Below are 15,616 nucleotides of genomic sequence, written 5' to 3' on the forward strand. Positions count from 1 at the left end.
CTTCAAGGCACTTTTTGTAAATTATTTGCTCAACGAAGTGTTTTCTTTACCCTTACCAGAATTTTTGCAGTATTGCCATATTATTGCCATGTCAAGAACTGTCTAAAACTTTAGATTTCATTAAGAGGAATCAAAAGCAACAGGCTAATGGCAAACATATTGCAAGAGAGGTGGTAATGAAATGGTAAGCTAGTCTGGTGATACTATGGGAGTCACAGAGCTGTGCTTTCATTTGTCTGCAGCGTGACAACTGCTATAGCAACCAAATACAAAATTAAAACTTCTCTCAGTCAGATTTCTTAGTGAGCTACCTCATTTCAGTGTTTTTATCATTGTGCAATAGAAATTAGTTCCTGGGGAAGGAGAGGCCTTGTTATTTCAGTGTAATTATAAGTTTTGCTTTTTTTGCCTCATGATTCCTCTTTGAAGCTACTGGGCTTCCCTTAATGAAAATAAATGGTGTGTGCTCGATGCCTAGATGCTGGGCATGAGCACTTGTTTTCTGTGGATTTCACATCCAACGCATTTTAGTCTTGCCGGTGTAATACTTCTTTTATGTATAAAGAGTTCCCTTTGAGAATCACCAAATTTCCCTGCAGTCTGCCCTCAGTTACAGAATCATTTCACTTTTTAACAAAATGAATTGAAAAGAGCAGACTTGGTATGCAGAAGATTAAGTAGCCCTTCTGCATTTTTTGGATGGCTTATCATTTTCCTGTGGACTTTTATTGGCTTGTAGGTATGTCTCCATTTACACCCAGCAAGCCTTTGTGCTTGGTATATATCATCTTCCAAAACATGTCATTATGTAAGCTTAGAAGCTGTTGTATTCATCCCTGCCAGACAGTGGTTGTCATTTGAGTTTCAAACCATTGCCAGACATTGGATGTCAGAGAAGGGCAAACCAAAGGAAAGAGGGTTTGTAGGCATGGGTTGTTTCTTCTTTTTCCTCCCAATGGGATCCATAATGTTACCATGCAGTTACCAGAGCATTACCAGACCGTAGATTTTGGTAAGGGCAAAGTTGACTTATGTCATCTTTAAACAGGAATGACTTTTTTCCCCCCCTCTTCCCTCAGGATGCTGGTGGTCAGCAGATCGGTTTTCTGCTGGGAAGCTGCGGTATTGCTTTGGCCCTCACCACTGAAGTTTGTCTGAAAGGACTTCCGAAAACTCAAAATGGAGAAATTGTGCAGTTTAAAGGTTAGATTGGTTGTATACTTGCTTTTGATTGCACTTCTGCTATAGCTGAACTGTCTGAAAATAGTTGTCGGAAGTCTGAATGCATTTGGAGGGGGCAAAGTGAGCAACTTTTCCGATAGCATCACTTAAATGTTGTAGGTTTTATGCATGTGGTGTAGACTGATCCATGTGCCTGACAGAATTGGTTTGTTGTTCCGGAAGTCACGATGAATCCATCTTACAAGCCAGGGCTGTCCTCAGATCCTGTGGCATTTGGCAGGTTCAAAAGCAGTTTCATTAATGATACAACAAGCTATATTTAGAAATACTGCAGGGATCTTTCCTGAGTAGAGGAAGTGCCTTGTTGCCCACTGAACTCCCTGATGAGAAACAATATGAACCTTCTGGCTAGTAGCTTGGCTTGGCTTGGTATTTTGCTTGTGTAACTGAACTTGGACAAATGATGGGGTTTTAGTGTGTTCTTGCAGAATATAAATCCCTCAATAAACTGATATTAATATTCCACTTTAATTTTGGCTCTAGGTTGGCCCAGACTCAAATGGGTTGTGACAGATTCTAAATATCTCTCCAAATCTCCTAAGGACTGGCAGCCCAACATCTCAGCTGCAGGAACTGAGCCAGCATATATTGAGGTAAGTAGTGAATGGGGAATAGACAGTAGTTTCTGTGAGCTGAATTTAATGTTCTAGTCACCAGAGAGAGAATACTTTCACCTCACTACCTTAAACTTTCCAGTTTCTAGCCACTGAAACAAGTCTTTCACTGTGTACAGCCTGCTGTGAAGCTTATTTTAGTTTTGAATACCTTTGTGGGCTTGAGCGCTCCCCAAAATGGAGAACACTCTTCTAGTTCCAGAAAGCTAGTAATTGAGGCAACTGAGCTCTCTGAGATAGTGTACTTGATAACACGGATTTCTGAAACTCCTTAAGCCAACAGCATTTTGAATTTTCTGTTCTTCCTGGCAGATGTTGTTTTTGTTTGTACACCTCAGTAAGACAACTTCTAGGAACTGCATTGGTTTAAGTAGTAACAGTAATTATTGGGCCCCTCACGACACGAAGGACGTTGAGGTGCTGGAGCGTGTCCAGAGAAGGACAACGGAGCTGGGGAGGGGTCTGGAGCACAAGTCTGATGAAGAGCGGCTGAGGGAACTGGGGGTGTTCAGTCTGGAGAAGAGGAGGCTGAGGGGAGCTCTCATTGCTCTCTACAGCTACCTGAAGGGGGGTTGTGGTGAGGTGGGGGTTAGTCGTCTTCTCCCAAGTAACCAGCGATAGGACGAGAGGAAATGGCCTCAAGTTGGGCCAGGGGAGGTTTAGGCTGGATATCAGGAAGAATTTCTTCACTGAAAGAGTGGTCAGGCATTGGCACAGGCTGTCCAGGGAGGTGGTGGAGTCACCATCACTGGAAATATTCAAAAAATGTGTGAATATGGCGCTTTGGGACATGGTTTAGGGGACATGGTGGCGCTGGATTAATGGTTTGACTTGATGATCTCAGAGGTCCTTTCCAACCTTAATGATTCTGTAATTTGGCCATTCTAAAACTACAAATAGGCCTTTCAGTTTACTTACGGGAGCAGGAGGAGATGTTGTGAGAAGTAGTAACAATGAAATAAACACAAACTCATTCAGTTGTCATCTTTATCGCGTATCTCTCTGGAGTTACCGGAACATGTTTGCTACCTGAAAACCATCTTTTCGGTAGTGAACCTTGCTGATACCTTTCTACAAGCAGGTACTTCTTCAAGTATGTCTCGGCAGCTTTAGAGGAGCAAAAGTTTATTTAATACGGGTTCTGTGATTTAATATCCTCCATATGTGGGATCTAGAGTCACACCCTGGCTTCTTTTTTCTCTTCTGTAGTATAAGACAAGCAAAGAGGGCAGTGTTATGGGTGTTACAGTGTCTCGGATTGCCATGCTGTCTCACTGTCAAGCCTTGTCTCAGGCCTGCAACTATTCTGAAGGTAGGTGATGTCACAAAAACATCAAAGGAATGAAGGTTCAGCGACATCATTTTCAGTGGTTGCCTCTCATATTTTTAACAGCTGTCTATGAGTAACAAATACACAATAGTATCTACTTAAAAAAAAGAAGACAAAAAAGTACAGATTGATTCTCCTCCGAAAGTGAAGACTGTCTGTAATCTTTTCCATCCAAAACGACATTGTTTTCATTGCCATAGTGAAGAGGAATAAAAAGTGGGATTTGCATCATGTATAGAAAGTTAACAGGTCTGCTCTGATGAATCAGAAGGAGAGCAGATGAATCAGAAGTGGAGCATTTTCCAGCAAGCTTGAGTCTCCCTCTCACTGTACTGATCACCCATTAAAATGTCTTTCCAAACTTTTGTTCTTGATAGTGTGTGTAAATATCAAAGCACCTCTTGCATAAACTGGTTCTGTACTAGTTGCACGAGGCTTTTTGGCTAACCTGGAAGTGGAGATTGGAAATTGCTGGTGGGAGTACAGAGAGTTCTGCTGCAGGATATGGTTTTAGTCTGGTCTACCTTGAAAGTCAGGCTAATTTATATATCCATGACTGAAACTTTATTTTTAGAGCTGTATGTCATGGCACTTTAAAATGCAGAGTTTGTCTTTTGGAAGCCATCACTTTAATTTCCGTTGCTTCTGGGAGTCAATGCTTGAATGATGTTCTCGACTCTCTTCCCCTGCTACTGCTCATGCATAATGAGGTTAAGACCCTTTCTGTTCTACTGATGTACATTACAGGCTGGAATGTAATTTTCTTGCAACTTTCTGGGATATATTCCGCATCTTAAATTGACATTCAGTTGTGTTATTTTGCATAACAAGGAGCTCTGACTAGTAAAACGTATAATCAGACAAACAAGGCTCTGAACTTGGCTTGCTGCATGTGTACTTCTTGGAGCAGATCTGACAGACTCAAATGTACACAGATTCTAGCATAAATAATGGTCACAGCTGTCCTGGCACATTTCACTTCAAAACTACAACTTTCTTTTTCCAGGTGAAACAATAGTGAATGTTTTGGATTTTAAGAAGGATGCAGGGTTGTGGCATGGCATTCTAACGGTGAGTTAAGCCTGTAAGGACTTTCTGAAGCATTTCCTAACTCTTTATAATTGCAGCATTTGAGGAGATGGTTGAGGACCATTACCTATTAAGTCAACCATTTCTCTCCCTGCTACATAGGCAATTCTCTGGAGGGAGTGTAGAAGCATCGTCAGTAAACTTACGTGAATTCATGGTGGGATAGGGGTTAATAGGGAGTGAGGGTGACTCCTATTTCTGCTTCATAATAGGTTTTGTGAGCCCTTTTCTAAAAATCTTTTTCTACTTTTCAGAATGTAATGAACAAACTGCATACTATCAGTGTGCCCTATTCTGTGATGAAAACCTGTCCACTCTCATGGGTGCAGAGAGTTCATGCCCACAAAGGTAACTGTGTATGTTCCACCACTTGAGCTTGAAGTTCTCAGGATAAATGAGTGAGAGGCATTAAAATCTCAAATGCTTTAGAACCTGTCTTCTTCCTATTCTGTGACAAATCACAAGGGCCAAAACTCTAATTTATTTCTAAATATGCACCAAGTCCTAATGCTATGTGGATGTCGGTGAACTTGATGAGGACCTCATGACCTGTGTAGTTGAAGCCGCTGCCTTCCATGAAACCAAGAAAATAGTTGAGCGCAGCGAGATCCATTGATCCCCAGTCCTCACCGAGGACATTCAGATGGTGATAATGATTTATGCATTTTGGAGGAGAAGCTGCAATAGTGACAGACCCTGGCTTAGGTGGTGGGCAAATGGACGCAGCAGATGCTATTGTGTGTTAGGGTTTGCTGTTACTGCAGGGTCAGTTAATTAAGGTTTGCCTGCTTTAGTGAGAATTTCTCATTTGGGAGTGTTGGATTGTGTATTCCTATGAAAATGACTCCTGGAAATCTTTTATTTGTCCTTATATGGTACTTTTTTTTTTGTGTTGATTTGCAGCAAAAGTTGCTTTAGTCAAGTGTCGAGACTTGCACTGGGCCATGATGGCCCATCGAGACCAAAGAGACGTCAGTTTGAGTTCTCTACGCATGCTGATTGTAACTGATGGTGCAAATCCTTGTGAGTATGCACATCCTGCTGCTTTCAGGAGAGAGGTTTCTCAGCTAGCTGTCTCACAGGATCAAGCTTAAGTCCTTTTGTAGATACTTCTGAGAAGATTTCAGTTAGGGGAGCTGTCTAATAACACAGTTGTGAATTGTGGTGCATTAGCACTAGGGCAGGGCGTTCTCTGTGCTTTCATCCTTTGAGTATGAGATGCGAAAGATGCTGCAAAGTAAGAAACAGGAGGGTTGAATGGGGAGCTCCTGTGTGTAAAACAGAATTCTGGTAGACAGCGAGATTGGTTTAAATTGCTCACAGGGGGTTAAGGTAAAGGCTTTTAAGAACTTTGAAGGGGAAAAAAATCCCCAGAAAAATCTGCAAGGAATGCTGTTAGTGAAAAGGCTTAAAGAATATTTGTCTAGATGGCACCAACTGGAAGGGGCGCTTGGAATACCATTAGTCACGTTTTGATTATGCATGCTGCATGGAAACAGACCCTACATATGTGTACTAATTGCTGAAGGTTTGGAAAGTAGTTTAAGCCTGTTGTTGTACTGTGAGCATGCAACAACTCTGAAGCAAATTGGGGGAGAAAAGCAGACTTGTTCAAAGAGAACATGCCTTTTCCCAAGTAGGCACTTAAGCTCCTTTGTGGCTGGTATCTTGGAAGATGCTACCTGGAGTTTTTAAAAGTGACATAGTATATATACTTTGCAAATACACTGCACTTATTTCTAGATTATTTTACAGCCAGTCTTTAAAACCAAATTATGTGAAGTCATAGTGGCATATTTTCTTTCTTTCCAGGGTCTGTTTCCTCATGCGATGCCTTTCTGAGCTTGTTTCAGAGCCATGGGCTTAAACCAGAGGCAATTTGTCCATGTGCCACATCTCCAGAAGCGATGACTATTGCAATACGGAGGTAATGGGCGTACAGCATTGCAGTCTATTTGCTAGATTAAGTGATCCAGGCTGAGGTTTGTTCACACATCAGTTGGTCATAGTTGACTTAAGCATGTAATAAGCTCCACTGACATTTACTGTGTGTGCTCAGGTATTCAAGTAGCTAAGTTGTTAAACATTACTCCAAAGATACGAGTGTTTTTTTTCTCTCCAAGATGTGTGACAGCTCAACAGCACCTGCGAGACCTGTGCACTGCTTTTTCCTACTCTTGATTTACACAGAGTGGTATTCTTGAATCTGAGATTAAATTTGATACCACTTTGGACAGTCATTTTCACAGTCTGTTTCTGTCCATTGCTGCCTTCTGTAATAAATAGCCCTGTAGTCAGCTGGCTCGGGAGCTGGTGTTTAACACTGGGTAAGCTAAACAGCTGGAAGAAGAGTTGCACTTGCCCAAGAATACGGTTTCTTACTGATCAGCGTGGCTCTTCTGAGAGGCAATCTCTACTGCCATCTCATACCTTAAAATTTGTTATGCAAAGAAGAGACACCGAAATACGCATATTTCTCTTGCTGCAGTATCTTAATCCGGGTCAAATAATGGCCTGTATGCCTGATTTAGTGTATTGATTTTGTGTCCTTCAAAGGCCTGGGGTCCCCGGGGCACCTTTGCCTGGAAGAGCCATCCTGTCCATGAATGGGCTGAGTTTTGGTGTGATTCGTGTCAACACTGAAGATAAAAACTCTGCTCTCACTGTCCAGGATGTTGGCCATGTGATGCCAGGAGGTAAAAATGTGCAGAAGTCCCCTATAAGATCTTTTTGCAAATGGTCTGGAATGTTTTCTGAACTGGTTTTCTGAACAGTTTTCTGAACTGGTCAGTGTTCTCTCCCATATTCAGCCTTGGTGTCGGGGGAAGTTAGGCAGTCCCCATACTGTGTTGTCGTACCTGTCACAGTTAAATGCGTCAGTTCTTACGCAAGGCAAATCTTGGGGACTATTTTAACAGTGCGTGATTTGTCCTAGGAATGATGTGTATAGTGAAACCTGATGGACCACCTCAGCTCTGTAAAACAGATGAGATTGGTGAAATCTGTGTTAGCTCCAGAGCAGGAGGAATGATGTATTACGGGCTGGCAGGGGTGACAAAGAATACATTTGAGGTATGTGTAGTAGAATTCAACTTTCTTTCCCTGTTTCCTATGTGGAACTGATAGACTTGTATAATCGCTTGGTTTTGTAACTTAAATGTTAATGTTATCTTTAAAAAGATACCCTGAAAAACTCATTACTGTTAGATATATTCCGTGTTCCCCTTTCATAAAGGTCTCCCACAGTGCTAAAATGATGACTGTACCAAGGATTCCCTCCCCTTCTCCTCATCGCTTCACTCGCATATAGTGCAATTCTTGATGTGGGGAATGTTTTTTTTATCCTCAGGCAAATCCATTTTGCCTCCAATGTCCTCCCTTCTGTTTCAGGTTATCCCTGTGAACTCGGCTGGCTCTCCAGTGGGTGATGTGCCATTTGTCCGTTCCGGCTTGCTGGGGTTTGTTGGACCTGTACGTAATACAGTTTTTGAGCTTGCATTGCTGCATTCTTTTGTTCGTCCTAATAGCCTTGAATGTTTAAAAGAAAAGCATTTGGGTACAGGAGTATGTATAAGGATAGCTTGCTGTGGATAAGATAGTTGAGAGTTAATGGGTTTGCCTGAGCCTGTAGGAACCCTTACTTGTCCAGCATGTTGTCATTACAGTGCCTTTTTAGATTGCTAGTTCTTCTAAAACCAAGTGTAAGAAGCTTTTTGCATGGCAGTTCTGCTATGCATGTTGGAGTGTCATGTCTCACTGAGTGGCTAGAATGCTTCTCCTGCTTAGTCATAAATGATGTAATTTACAGAGAAAGAAAATGTGTTTTATACAAATTCCATTGATCTAGCCATAGTTATAAAATAAGCAAGTCATCAAAGACATTTGAATACCTGCTTTATGTAAGTTACTCTGACGCCTTTTTATCTTTCAGGGCAGTTTGGTGTTTGTGGTTGGAAAAATGGATGGATTGCTGACAGTTAGCGGACGTAGACATAATGCCGATGACATTGTAGCAACTGGATTGGCAGTAGAGTCAATAAAAACAGTTTACAGAGGAAGGTTAGCAAAATAAACCTTGCCCCTCCCTATAAGCTTCTGCATGTAATATAATGAAACGGGATCTTGAGTATGATCTTGGATTTCTCTTCAGTGACTGGTTTGTTTGGGTAGCTCAGTTAAAGTAAATATGTTTTTGGTTTAGACAGTAATTTGCCTGATCCTGCCCAACACAGGTCTGTTTTCCGCAACTACCCCGCCTGGCTTTTCATCAACTCTGTGTACTTTAGGGGAAGGAATCAAGGAGCAAGATAAGTCAGCCACATGGAGAATTTAATTCTCTGCTTCTGTAGAATTTCCTTCTAAGTCTCTGTAGTAATTAGCTGCTGGCTGATGACCTGCAGCAAGGAGGAGTTGCATTAATGTCCAAAGATACATCCCCAACTGCTAAATAAAATTAAGTAGTTTTCTAGATCCTCAGGCGGGCTTGGAGCTCATGCCTCTAAGACTTACCAGGAGGTTTTAAGCCCCCTATGTTATGTAGATACTTTTAAAGCTTTTATTCTATTGTTGATTTGCCACCGGTTGGAACAGAACTGTGATAGCGGGTTGAGAGGACAGGGGACAATGCTATGTAGAAATTTCGTCAGAAGGTGCGATTAATCCCTTACATACTTCACAAAGTCTTTCCTTTTTGACTCAATTTTGTCTAATGTTTTTTCTCTGTCTTTGTCCCATGAGGTTTTGGGTTTGTTTTTGGGTTTGCTTTTTTTTTTTTTTTGCAAGTTCTGTCTTCAGTATGTTTCTGTGGCTTCCGGTTCCCAAGGCGTAAAACCGGAATTTGTGCCAACAAGGCTCTCCCATTTTCCTTAGGATTGCTGTGTTCTCAGTATCTGTCTTCTATGACGAGAGGATTGTGGTGGTTGCAGAGCAGAGGCCAGATGCATCTGAAGAGGACAGTTTTCAGTGGATGAGTCGAGTGCTGCAGGTAAGCCCACTTACATGGGTGGATGAGGTGAGTTAGTGCAGTGTTGCAGTGTGTGGGCAGATCAGAGGCCATCAGCATGCCCCAGATGGAAAGATCACAGGCTCATGATCCCTCTTGGCACAAGGTAATTTTACAGGGTCACAAGCTGGGTACATCTGCTGTGTACAAGCTGTTCTGTTATGTCCTGAAGGTCCTGGGAAAGCGGCTGCAACACAGGACAGCGTAGGCTCTGACAAAGCGGTCAGCATTATGCTAGGAAGATGACTGTGTAGAGGAATACAGTTGCCTCTCAGCACTGTGAAGCAGATCCAGTGCTCAAGCTTAGCAGTTCTGCTTTTAGTGTTGGATCACGATGGTGCTCAAAGTTATGCTTTAAAGCCACCCTTAAATTTGGAGATGCATTTTCAGCAGGGAGATGGTAAGCAGAGAAAGGTTAAAACAGCAAAATGAATGAGTGTAGTCCTAAGAAAGTAGAAAGAGCAGCAAATACTTAATTTGAGAACTGTCTGCATTGCATGTAGGTCATTCTTGGGGATGATGTTTCAGGTTGTGAACTATGCAAACAGGAGAAAAATCAGGGAACTACCTGGTGGTCTGAATAATGTATTAGATGCCTGAATGCCGAAAGTGTGTGATGGTTCAGAGGAGACAGATGGATAAAACTGTAAGATCAAAATCATATGATTCATCAAGCAGCTGTGCATATTTTGGGATTTTGGTCATGAAAGATTTAAAAATTGATTTCTCATATGTGAAATGAACTATAAAGGCAGGGATGCTAACAAGCACTTAACTCTTGCCATAGAGCTCGCTGATGTTACGGGGGTGAAATGCTGACTTGCTTCTCACTACGATACAAATGCAGAGATTCATCTTGCAGTATGTCAGTGCAGCCATTAACAGTAGACTGTCTCCAGTAGTACCAAGAATTTAAGTGACCATCTTTCCTTTCTCTAGGCAATTGACAGCATTCACCAAGTGGGTGTATATTGCCTTGCTCTTGTGCCAGCCAATACGTTGCCAAAAACTCCGTTGGGAGGGATCCATATCTCTCAAACTAAACAGCACTTTCTGGAAGGCTCTCTGCATCCGTGCAACATCCTCATGTGCCCACATACGTGTGTGACGAACTTGCCAAAACCCAGGCAGAAACAACCAGGTAACACAAGCCCCTTTTGTTTAACGTTAGTAAATTGAAGGTCACAATATCAGACCGAGGAAGCTGTGCGATGCCTCTGACGCTTGGTATCCTACTTGCTGGGGACCAGAGCTCGTCTTGTGGCCTGTGGCTGGGGTGTGTTTGAGGCCTCTCTTTGCATGTGTCAGTCAGGAATTTTGATTCCTACTTTTGAACTCCTTGGGATTCTCTCTACTGATGAATAGGAGACTTAGCAATGCCTTCTGAACTCTATCAGTGAGGTTTCATTACCTCTCTTCTCGCATCCATGCCCAGGAGCAGTGGGATCCTACAGAGAATCTTTGTACCTTTGCTCTCCTGCAGATTGCAGTTCTAGGCCAGGTCCTTGTTATTTGCATTTAAAAGTCCACCTTTCATGTGGCTGTTCTTTATCAACAGGCGTTGGCCCTGCCTCTGTGATGGTGGGGAACCTGGTTGCTGGGAAGCGTATTGCTCAAGCCTCTGGAAGGGATCTTGGTCAAATAGAAGACAATGATTTAGTTAAAAAGGTAAATCAGTATTTGTTACAGCTAGAGAATGGCAAAGAATTTACCCTACAGCTGAATGCAAAGCAGCAATGTGAAGCACTTAAGTACTGCCTCTGAAGTAGAATCACTAGTATTTAATTACTGCCTCTTTGTTTCAGCACCAGTTCCTGACGGAGGTATTACAGTGGAGAGCTCAAGCAACTCCTGACCACCCACTCTTCCTTTTATTAAATGCCAAGGTACAGTCAGTGCTGAGTTGTTGGGTTTTTTAAGGTCCACAGCATGTTATTCAGTGCAAGTTTGAGACTGTTCCTAAAATCTTTTGCCCATTCCGGTGTCCTCTATTTAGTCTCTGTATCAGATTTTGCCCATGGATTTGTAATTTTAAATTTGAACCTTTGAACCTATAGGTCACTTCATCTAAATGACTGTCACGGTTCAATGCTTCATTTTAAAACTGAGCGTGTTTGTAGGTCCCACTGGTTCCTGTATCATTTAATGGTGTATCCCTGTTGAGTATATTCTGGCAAGGTTCTGGTGCAAGAAGACCTGAACTGACTCCCTGGAAGGTAGAATTTTCTAGAGCAGATCTAACTCCATCTCTATCTTTTTGATATTGTAGTGGATAAATGGCTCATTGAATGCCAGCAGCCTATAGGTATAGATAACTAGTAGCTATAGACTGATGCTAGCAAGCAAGTTTGGTTTGTTTTGTGTTTTGTTTCTCTTTTTTCAGTGGCCATTTTACTGTCACATGTGTTGTGCCAGGCCTTGTTTAGAGCATTTTTGTCTCCTTTCAAGGGAACCACTGTGTGCACAGCCACCTGCCTTCAGTTGCACAAAAAAGCAGAGAGAATTGCATCAGTTCTGTGTGACAAAGGACATCTCAATGCGGGAGATAATGTGGTGCTTCTTTATCCTCCTGGTAAGCAAGTTTTAATGATGACTGCATCCCACTGTGGAAATGCAGTGTGGTCTTTCTTTGACATCTCATTGAGATCTGGAAGTATAGGAGAGATCATTGAACCAGCCATACCTTAGGGACTGCATAACTCACTGATTTAGTTTTGACTCCAGAGAGGGCTGTCCTAATGTCTTGTAGTATCAGGACTCGAACTTCGATTCTCTAGAGTTTTTGAAAAGCCAGTTTGTACCTTCTCCCTCCTGGATAGATCTTGCTGTGTCATGACATTTAAAATAAAATCTTCAAAGACTTCTGTGATTGTCAAAGATCCTCTGGTATGATATGTTCACTGCAAAGTTATTAGAAACTTGTGACCACACTGCAGGTGCTGAAGAATTGCGCTAGTCTCCCTACCAGAGACTCCTCAGCTCCTGGTCTATTCAGATCTTGTTTGTCTGAAGTCATGTTGCCAGTTGGCACCTTTTCATCCGGGAAAGCATGTAGTTTTCTATGAGAAATGGCAGGGTGGCTTCTGGTAGAGACTGGTGCCATCGCCTTCAGCTGTGCAGAAAATGAGCACTTCCTCTGAGACCGTTGGGTGCCCCTTCTACAGCAGTAGGCTGGGAACAGTGGGAAGTGCAGTCTGCCTGCTGTGGCCAGTAGCACACAGCTTTATCACTTGGCGTGTGTAAGGCACTCCCTGCTAGTGAGAGGTGCTCTCTGGTGTGCGTACTTCTTGCCCTGCCAGACAATTCTCTCTTGTCCTGACTGACTTTTGAGTCATTTGATACTTGGGACGTTCTTTTCCTGTAAGATGAATATGGTTTTCTGTGTGATCAGTCTTCTCTACTTTCCCAGCCCCTTTTCCCCAAGCTTTCTTAGCTTCCTTGTTGTGCTGCCCTCGGTGTTTGGACTGCTTACATTGCACATGGAAGTGACTAGCGTGTGTAGCCTCTTCTAACAAAAATTGTAACCGGTGCTTGGAGGAAAAAGTACCAGGAGGGGAAAGGCTGGTGTCACCAGGTTGTCCATCCACCAGTGTCCTACACTACAGCCTGTCGTGTCCTTGCAGGCATTGAGCTAATCACCGCGTTCTATGGCTGTTTGTATGCTGGCTGCATCCCCGTGACCGTGAGACCACCTCATGCTCAGAGCCTCACTGCTACTCTGCCCACTGTGCGAATGATCGTGGAAGTGAGTAACGGGGCTGTAGCTGAGAGCATGGCTGGAGCACTCTCGGACTCGAGTGGTTAACACAGCTGTCCGAACTCCCGTGCTGTTTACGTGACAGCAGTGAGTGAAGCACATCTTACAGATGAAGGACAGTGTTTTAATTCATAAAATGCAAGAGAGAACCACCTCTCCTGATGTGGCAAGACAAATTGCTATGAAACGGGCAGTTTCTGGGAGATACTAATGTGATGTTAGCACTTAAAATTTCACATTGATACTCCTTACTGCTGGGCAACTGCAGATCCTGTTATTAGTTACTTTCCAAGCCCAGTAACCAGGAAAGGATGCCTCCCCATTATAACCACGGGGAGAAAGCTAGATGTAGTCTGTGTAATGTTCTCACCTGCTCTAAAGGTCCTTACGTGGTTACTTGCATTTTAGTCTGTGTTTGGGGTTTTAGTGAAGGAAGAGTAGGGAGTAGTGTTGCAAAAGCCAAAGAAATTAATGCAGGTTTGTTAGGGGATGCTGGCTACAGATAGTAAAAATACACTCTCTGAGCATCAAATCTTGCAATGACAGTGCCACTGGGACATGCTTTTGTCTTTTTTATTTTTTAGTAAGTGTTTATCTTTTTAGGTCAGCAAAGCTGCCTGTATTCTCACAACCCAGACCTTAATGAGACTACTGAAATCCAGAGAGGCAGCTGCTGCTGTAGATGTGAAAACCTGGCCAACTATCATTGACACAGGTGCGGTCCATGGGCTAAAGACTTTTTGAAGTTCTTTGTAGGGGTTACCATTGACTTCCAAAGGGACTGTCCCCCATTTCAGATGCTAACTGGATGGCTCTTAAGAATTTGCTTGAATATTTAGAAAAACAATCCAAGATATAAGCTAGGCCTGACCTTGTATACTGACATCCCTTCTGCATTTGTTGAGCTATGCATGTAGAATAATTTTGCTGAAAAGCCACGTTGCAGACAACTATTAATTTCCTTATGACAAGAGCGAGTCGGTCTTTTCTCCCTTTTCCTGAGAATAAATAAATTTCTACGTGGGAGCTTTAGCAAGGGTCTTGTCATATACTAGTCTGTCTCTCATGGAAAGAGAATTAATAGAAAGCTTTATTGTCCATCTTGGGTTTTTTTGAAAGCTGTATTCTCCTTTCAAATACCAGTTCAGTAATCAAAAATTAACCACGTTTGTTCCTTTCTTGTACAGATGACTTGCCCAGGAAGCGGCTCTCTCAGATCTATAAGCCACCTACGCCGGAAATGTTAGCATATCTAGATTTTAGTGTTTCCACAACAGGCATGCTTACAGGAGTAAAGGTACAGTAAAACGGTTTTAGAAGACAGGGGTTTTGGTGTCTTGTCTTTGGCTGATACTCTGAACCACCTCTCCCCTCGACTTCCACCAAAGCTGGCTCTTGTAGCTTAAATAGAGACCATGCTTTTCTTCCAGTAAAGCTATGGATTTGCTGCAGACAACGCAGTGTGACTTTGTGCTGAGAATTAGTTCTGCAATGTAGGAAGACAGGTTTCTACAAATGGACATCAGGAATTCTGCTGCTGCCTCCCACTGGAGAGCTGCCTGTTAGGAGAGCAGTGAGCGATGCGAGTAGCATAGCTGTGAGCTGCTTTCCCCCACCAAGAGCAGAATAGGGATGCAGTTGATGAAGAAGATAAGAAACTAGAAAACGAAAGCCTTAGACTGTCATTAACGATCAGCCGTGTTTGGAGTCTGAGATGCCTAAAGCTTTTAAGCAATAGCTACTGGTATCACCATTTCTGGTTTACTGTGGCTCAGAGGGTTCTGCAATGCTCTGCCTCTGCTATGGACGATAAAGGAAGAAGAAACATAGTTTTCCCTTGATAACACTTAACTCCATAAACTATCTTTATTCTTCTTTACCTGTCTTGATGAAGTCTTGTTTTGACGTCCTTGAATTTCAGCACAGTTTCTGTGTCTCTTGTGTTGCAGATGTCCCACGCAGCAGTGAGTGGCCTTTGCAGGGCAATCAAGCTTCAATGTGAGCTCTACTCGTCTCGGCAGATTGCAATTTGTCTTGACCCCTATTGTGGACTAGGTTTCGTGCTCTGGTGCCTTTGCAGGTATGACTTTTGAGGGGAAAAAGGAAAAGATTAACTCCCGGGTGGTTATAAGTGGGAAATGGCAGTCCACATCTTTATCTGGTGTAATTACAGACAGATATGTTGACATTACCAAAATGACTAACTTACAGTAAGGGGAGAATTTGTCTTTGAACTGACAATAATACGTTCCCTTTTCCTGCGGATTAGCAAGATGTTATCCTGTCTTGATTATGCGTAATTGTGCTGCCAAATATTACTGGCTCCAGAATGTTTCTGTTGCCTTTCTTCCTTGATTATATGTTGCAGCAAGGGAGTTTTCATTCTGTAAACTGTGTGGTTGAGCCAGTTCTCTTCCTTTACTCTGACAGTGTCTGTGCACATTTGTGTGTGTATAAATTGTTACTCTTGTACAGTAAATTGTATTTTTAAAACGATGTTGCTACAGATGGTGGGCATTGGAGCTATTAACAATTTGCCTCAGATGCAGAGTCCCACAACCTGCTTTTGGTCTAGCAGGAAT

General features: G+C 42.6%; 1 protein-coding gene across 1 annotated transcript in view; it reads left to right on the plus strand.

The window, feature by feature from the left end:
* Positions 1–15,616, plus strand: part of DIP2B (DIP2 disco-interacting protein 2 homolog B (Drosophila)) — a 37,060-nt gene that overhangs the window by 16,310 nt on the left and 5,134 nt on the right. The window contains exons 10-29 of the mRNA XM_010292464.1: positions 1,080–1,203; positions 1,726–1,835; positions 3,066–3,168; positions 4,193–4,257; positions 4,530–4,623; positions 5,179–5,298; positions 6,088–6,202; positions 6,832–6,971; positions 7,211–7,347; positions 7,666–7,746; positions 8,207–8,334; positions 9,145–9,259; positions 10,217–10,418; positions 10,836–10,945; positions 11,083–11,163; positions 11,726–11,849; positions 12,901–13,022; positions 13,638–13,749; positions 14,222–14,331; positions 14,984–15,114. Coding sequence (XP_010290766.1) covers positions 1,080–1,203; positions 1,726–1,835; positions 3,066–3,168; positions 4,193–4,257; positions 4,530–4,623; positions 5,179–5,298; positions 6,088–6,202; positions 6,832–6,971; positions 7,211–7,347; positions 7,666–7,746; positions 8,207–8,334; positions 9,145–9,259; positions 10,217–10,418; positions 10,836–10,945; positions 11,083–11,163; positions 11,726–11,849; positions 12,901–13,022; positions 13,638–13,749; positions 14,222–14,331; positions 14,984–15,114 — 2,324 coding nt within the window. The remainder of the gene's footprint in view (positions 1–1,079; positions 1,204–1,725; positions 1,836–3,065; positions 3,169–4,192; positions 4,258–4,529; positions 4,624–5,178; positions 5,299–6,087; positions 6,203–6,831; positions 6,972–7,210; positions 7,348–7,665; positions 7,747–8,206; positions 8,335–9,144; positions 9,260–10,216; positions 10,419–10,835; positions 10,946–11,082; positions 11,164–11,725; positions 11,850–12,900; positions 13,023–13,637; positions 13,750–14,221; positions 14,332–14,983; positions 15,115–15,616) is intronic.

This window comes from Phaethon lepturus, unplaced genomic scaffold, assembly GCF_000687285.1.
Source record: "Phaethon lepturus isolate BGI_N335 unplaced genomic scaffold, ASM68728v1 scaffold48748, whole genome shotgun sequence".
NCBI lineage: Eukaryota > Metazoa > Chordata > Aves > Phaethontiformes > Phaethontidae > Phaethon > Phaethon lepturus.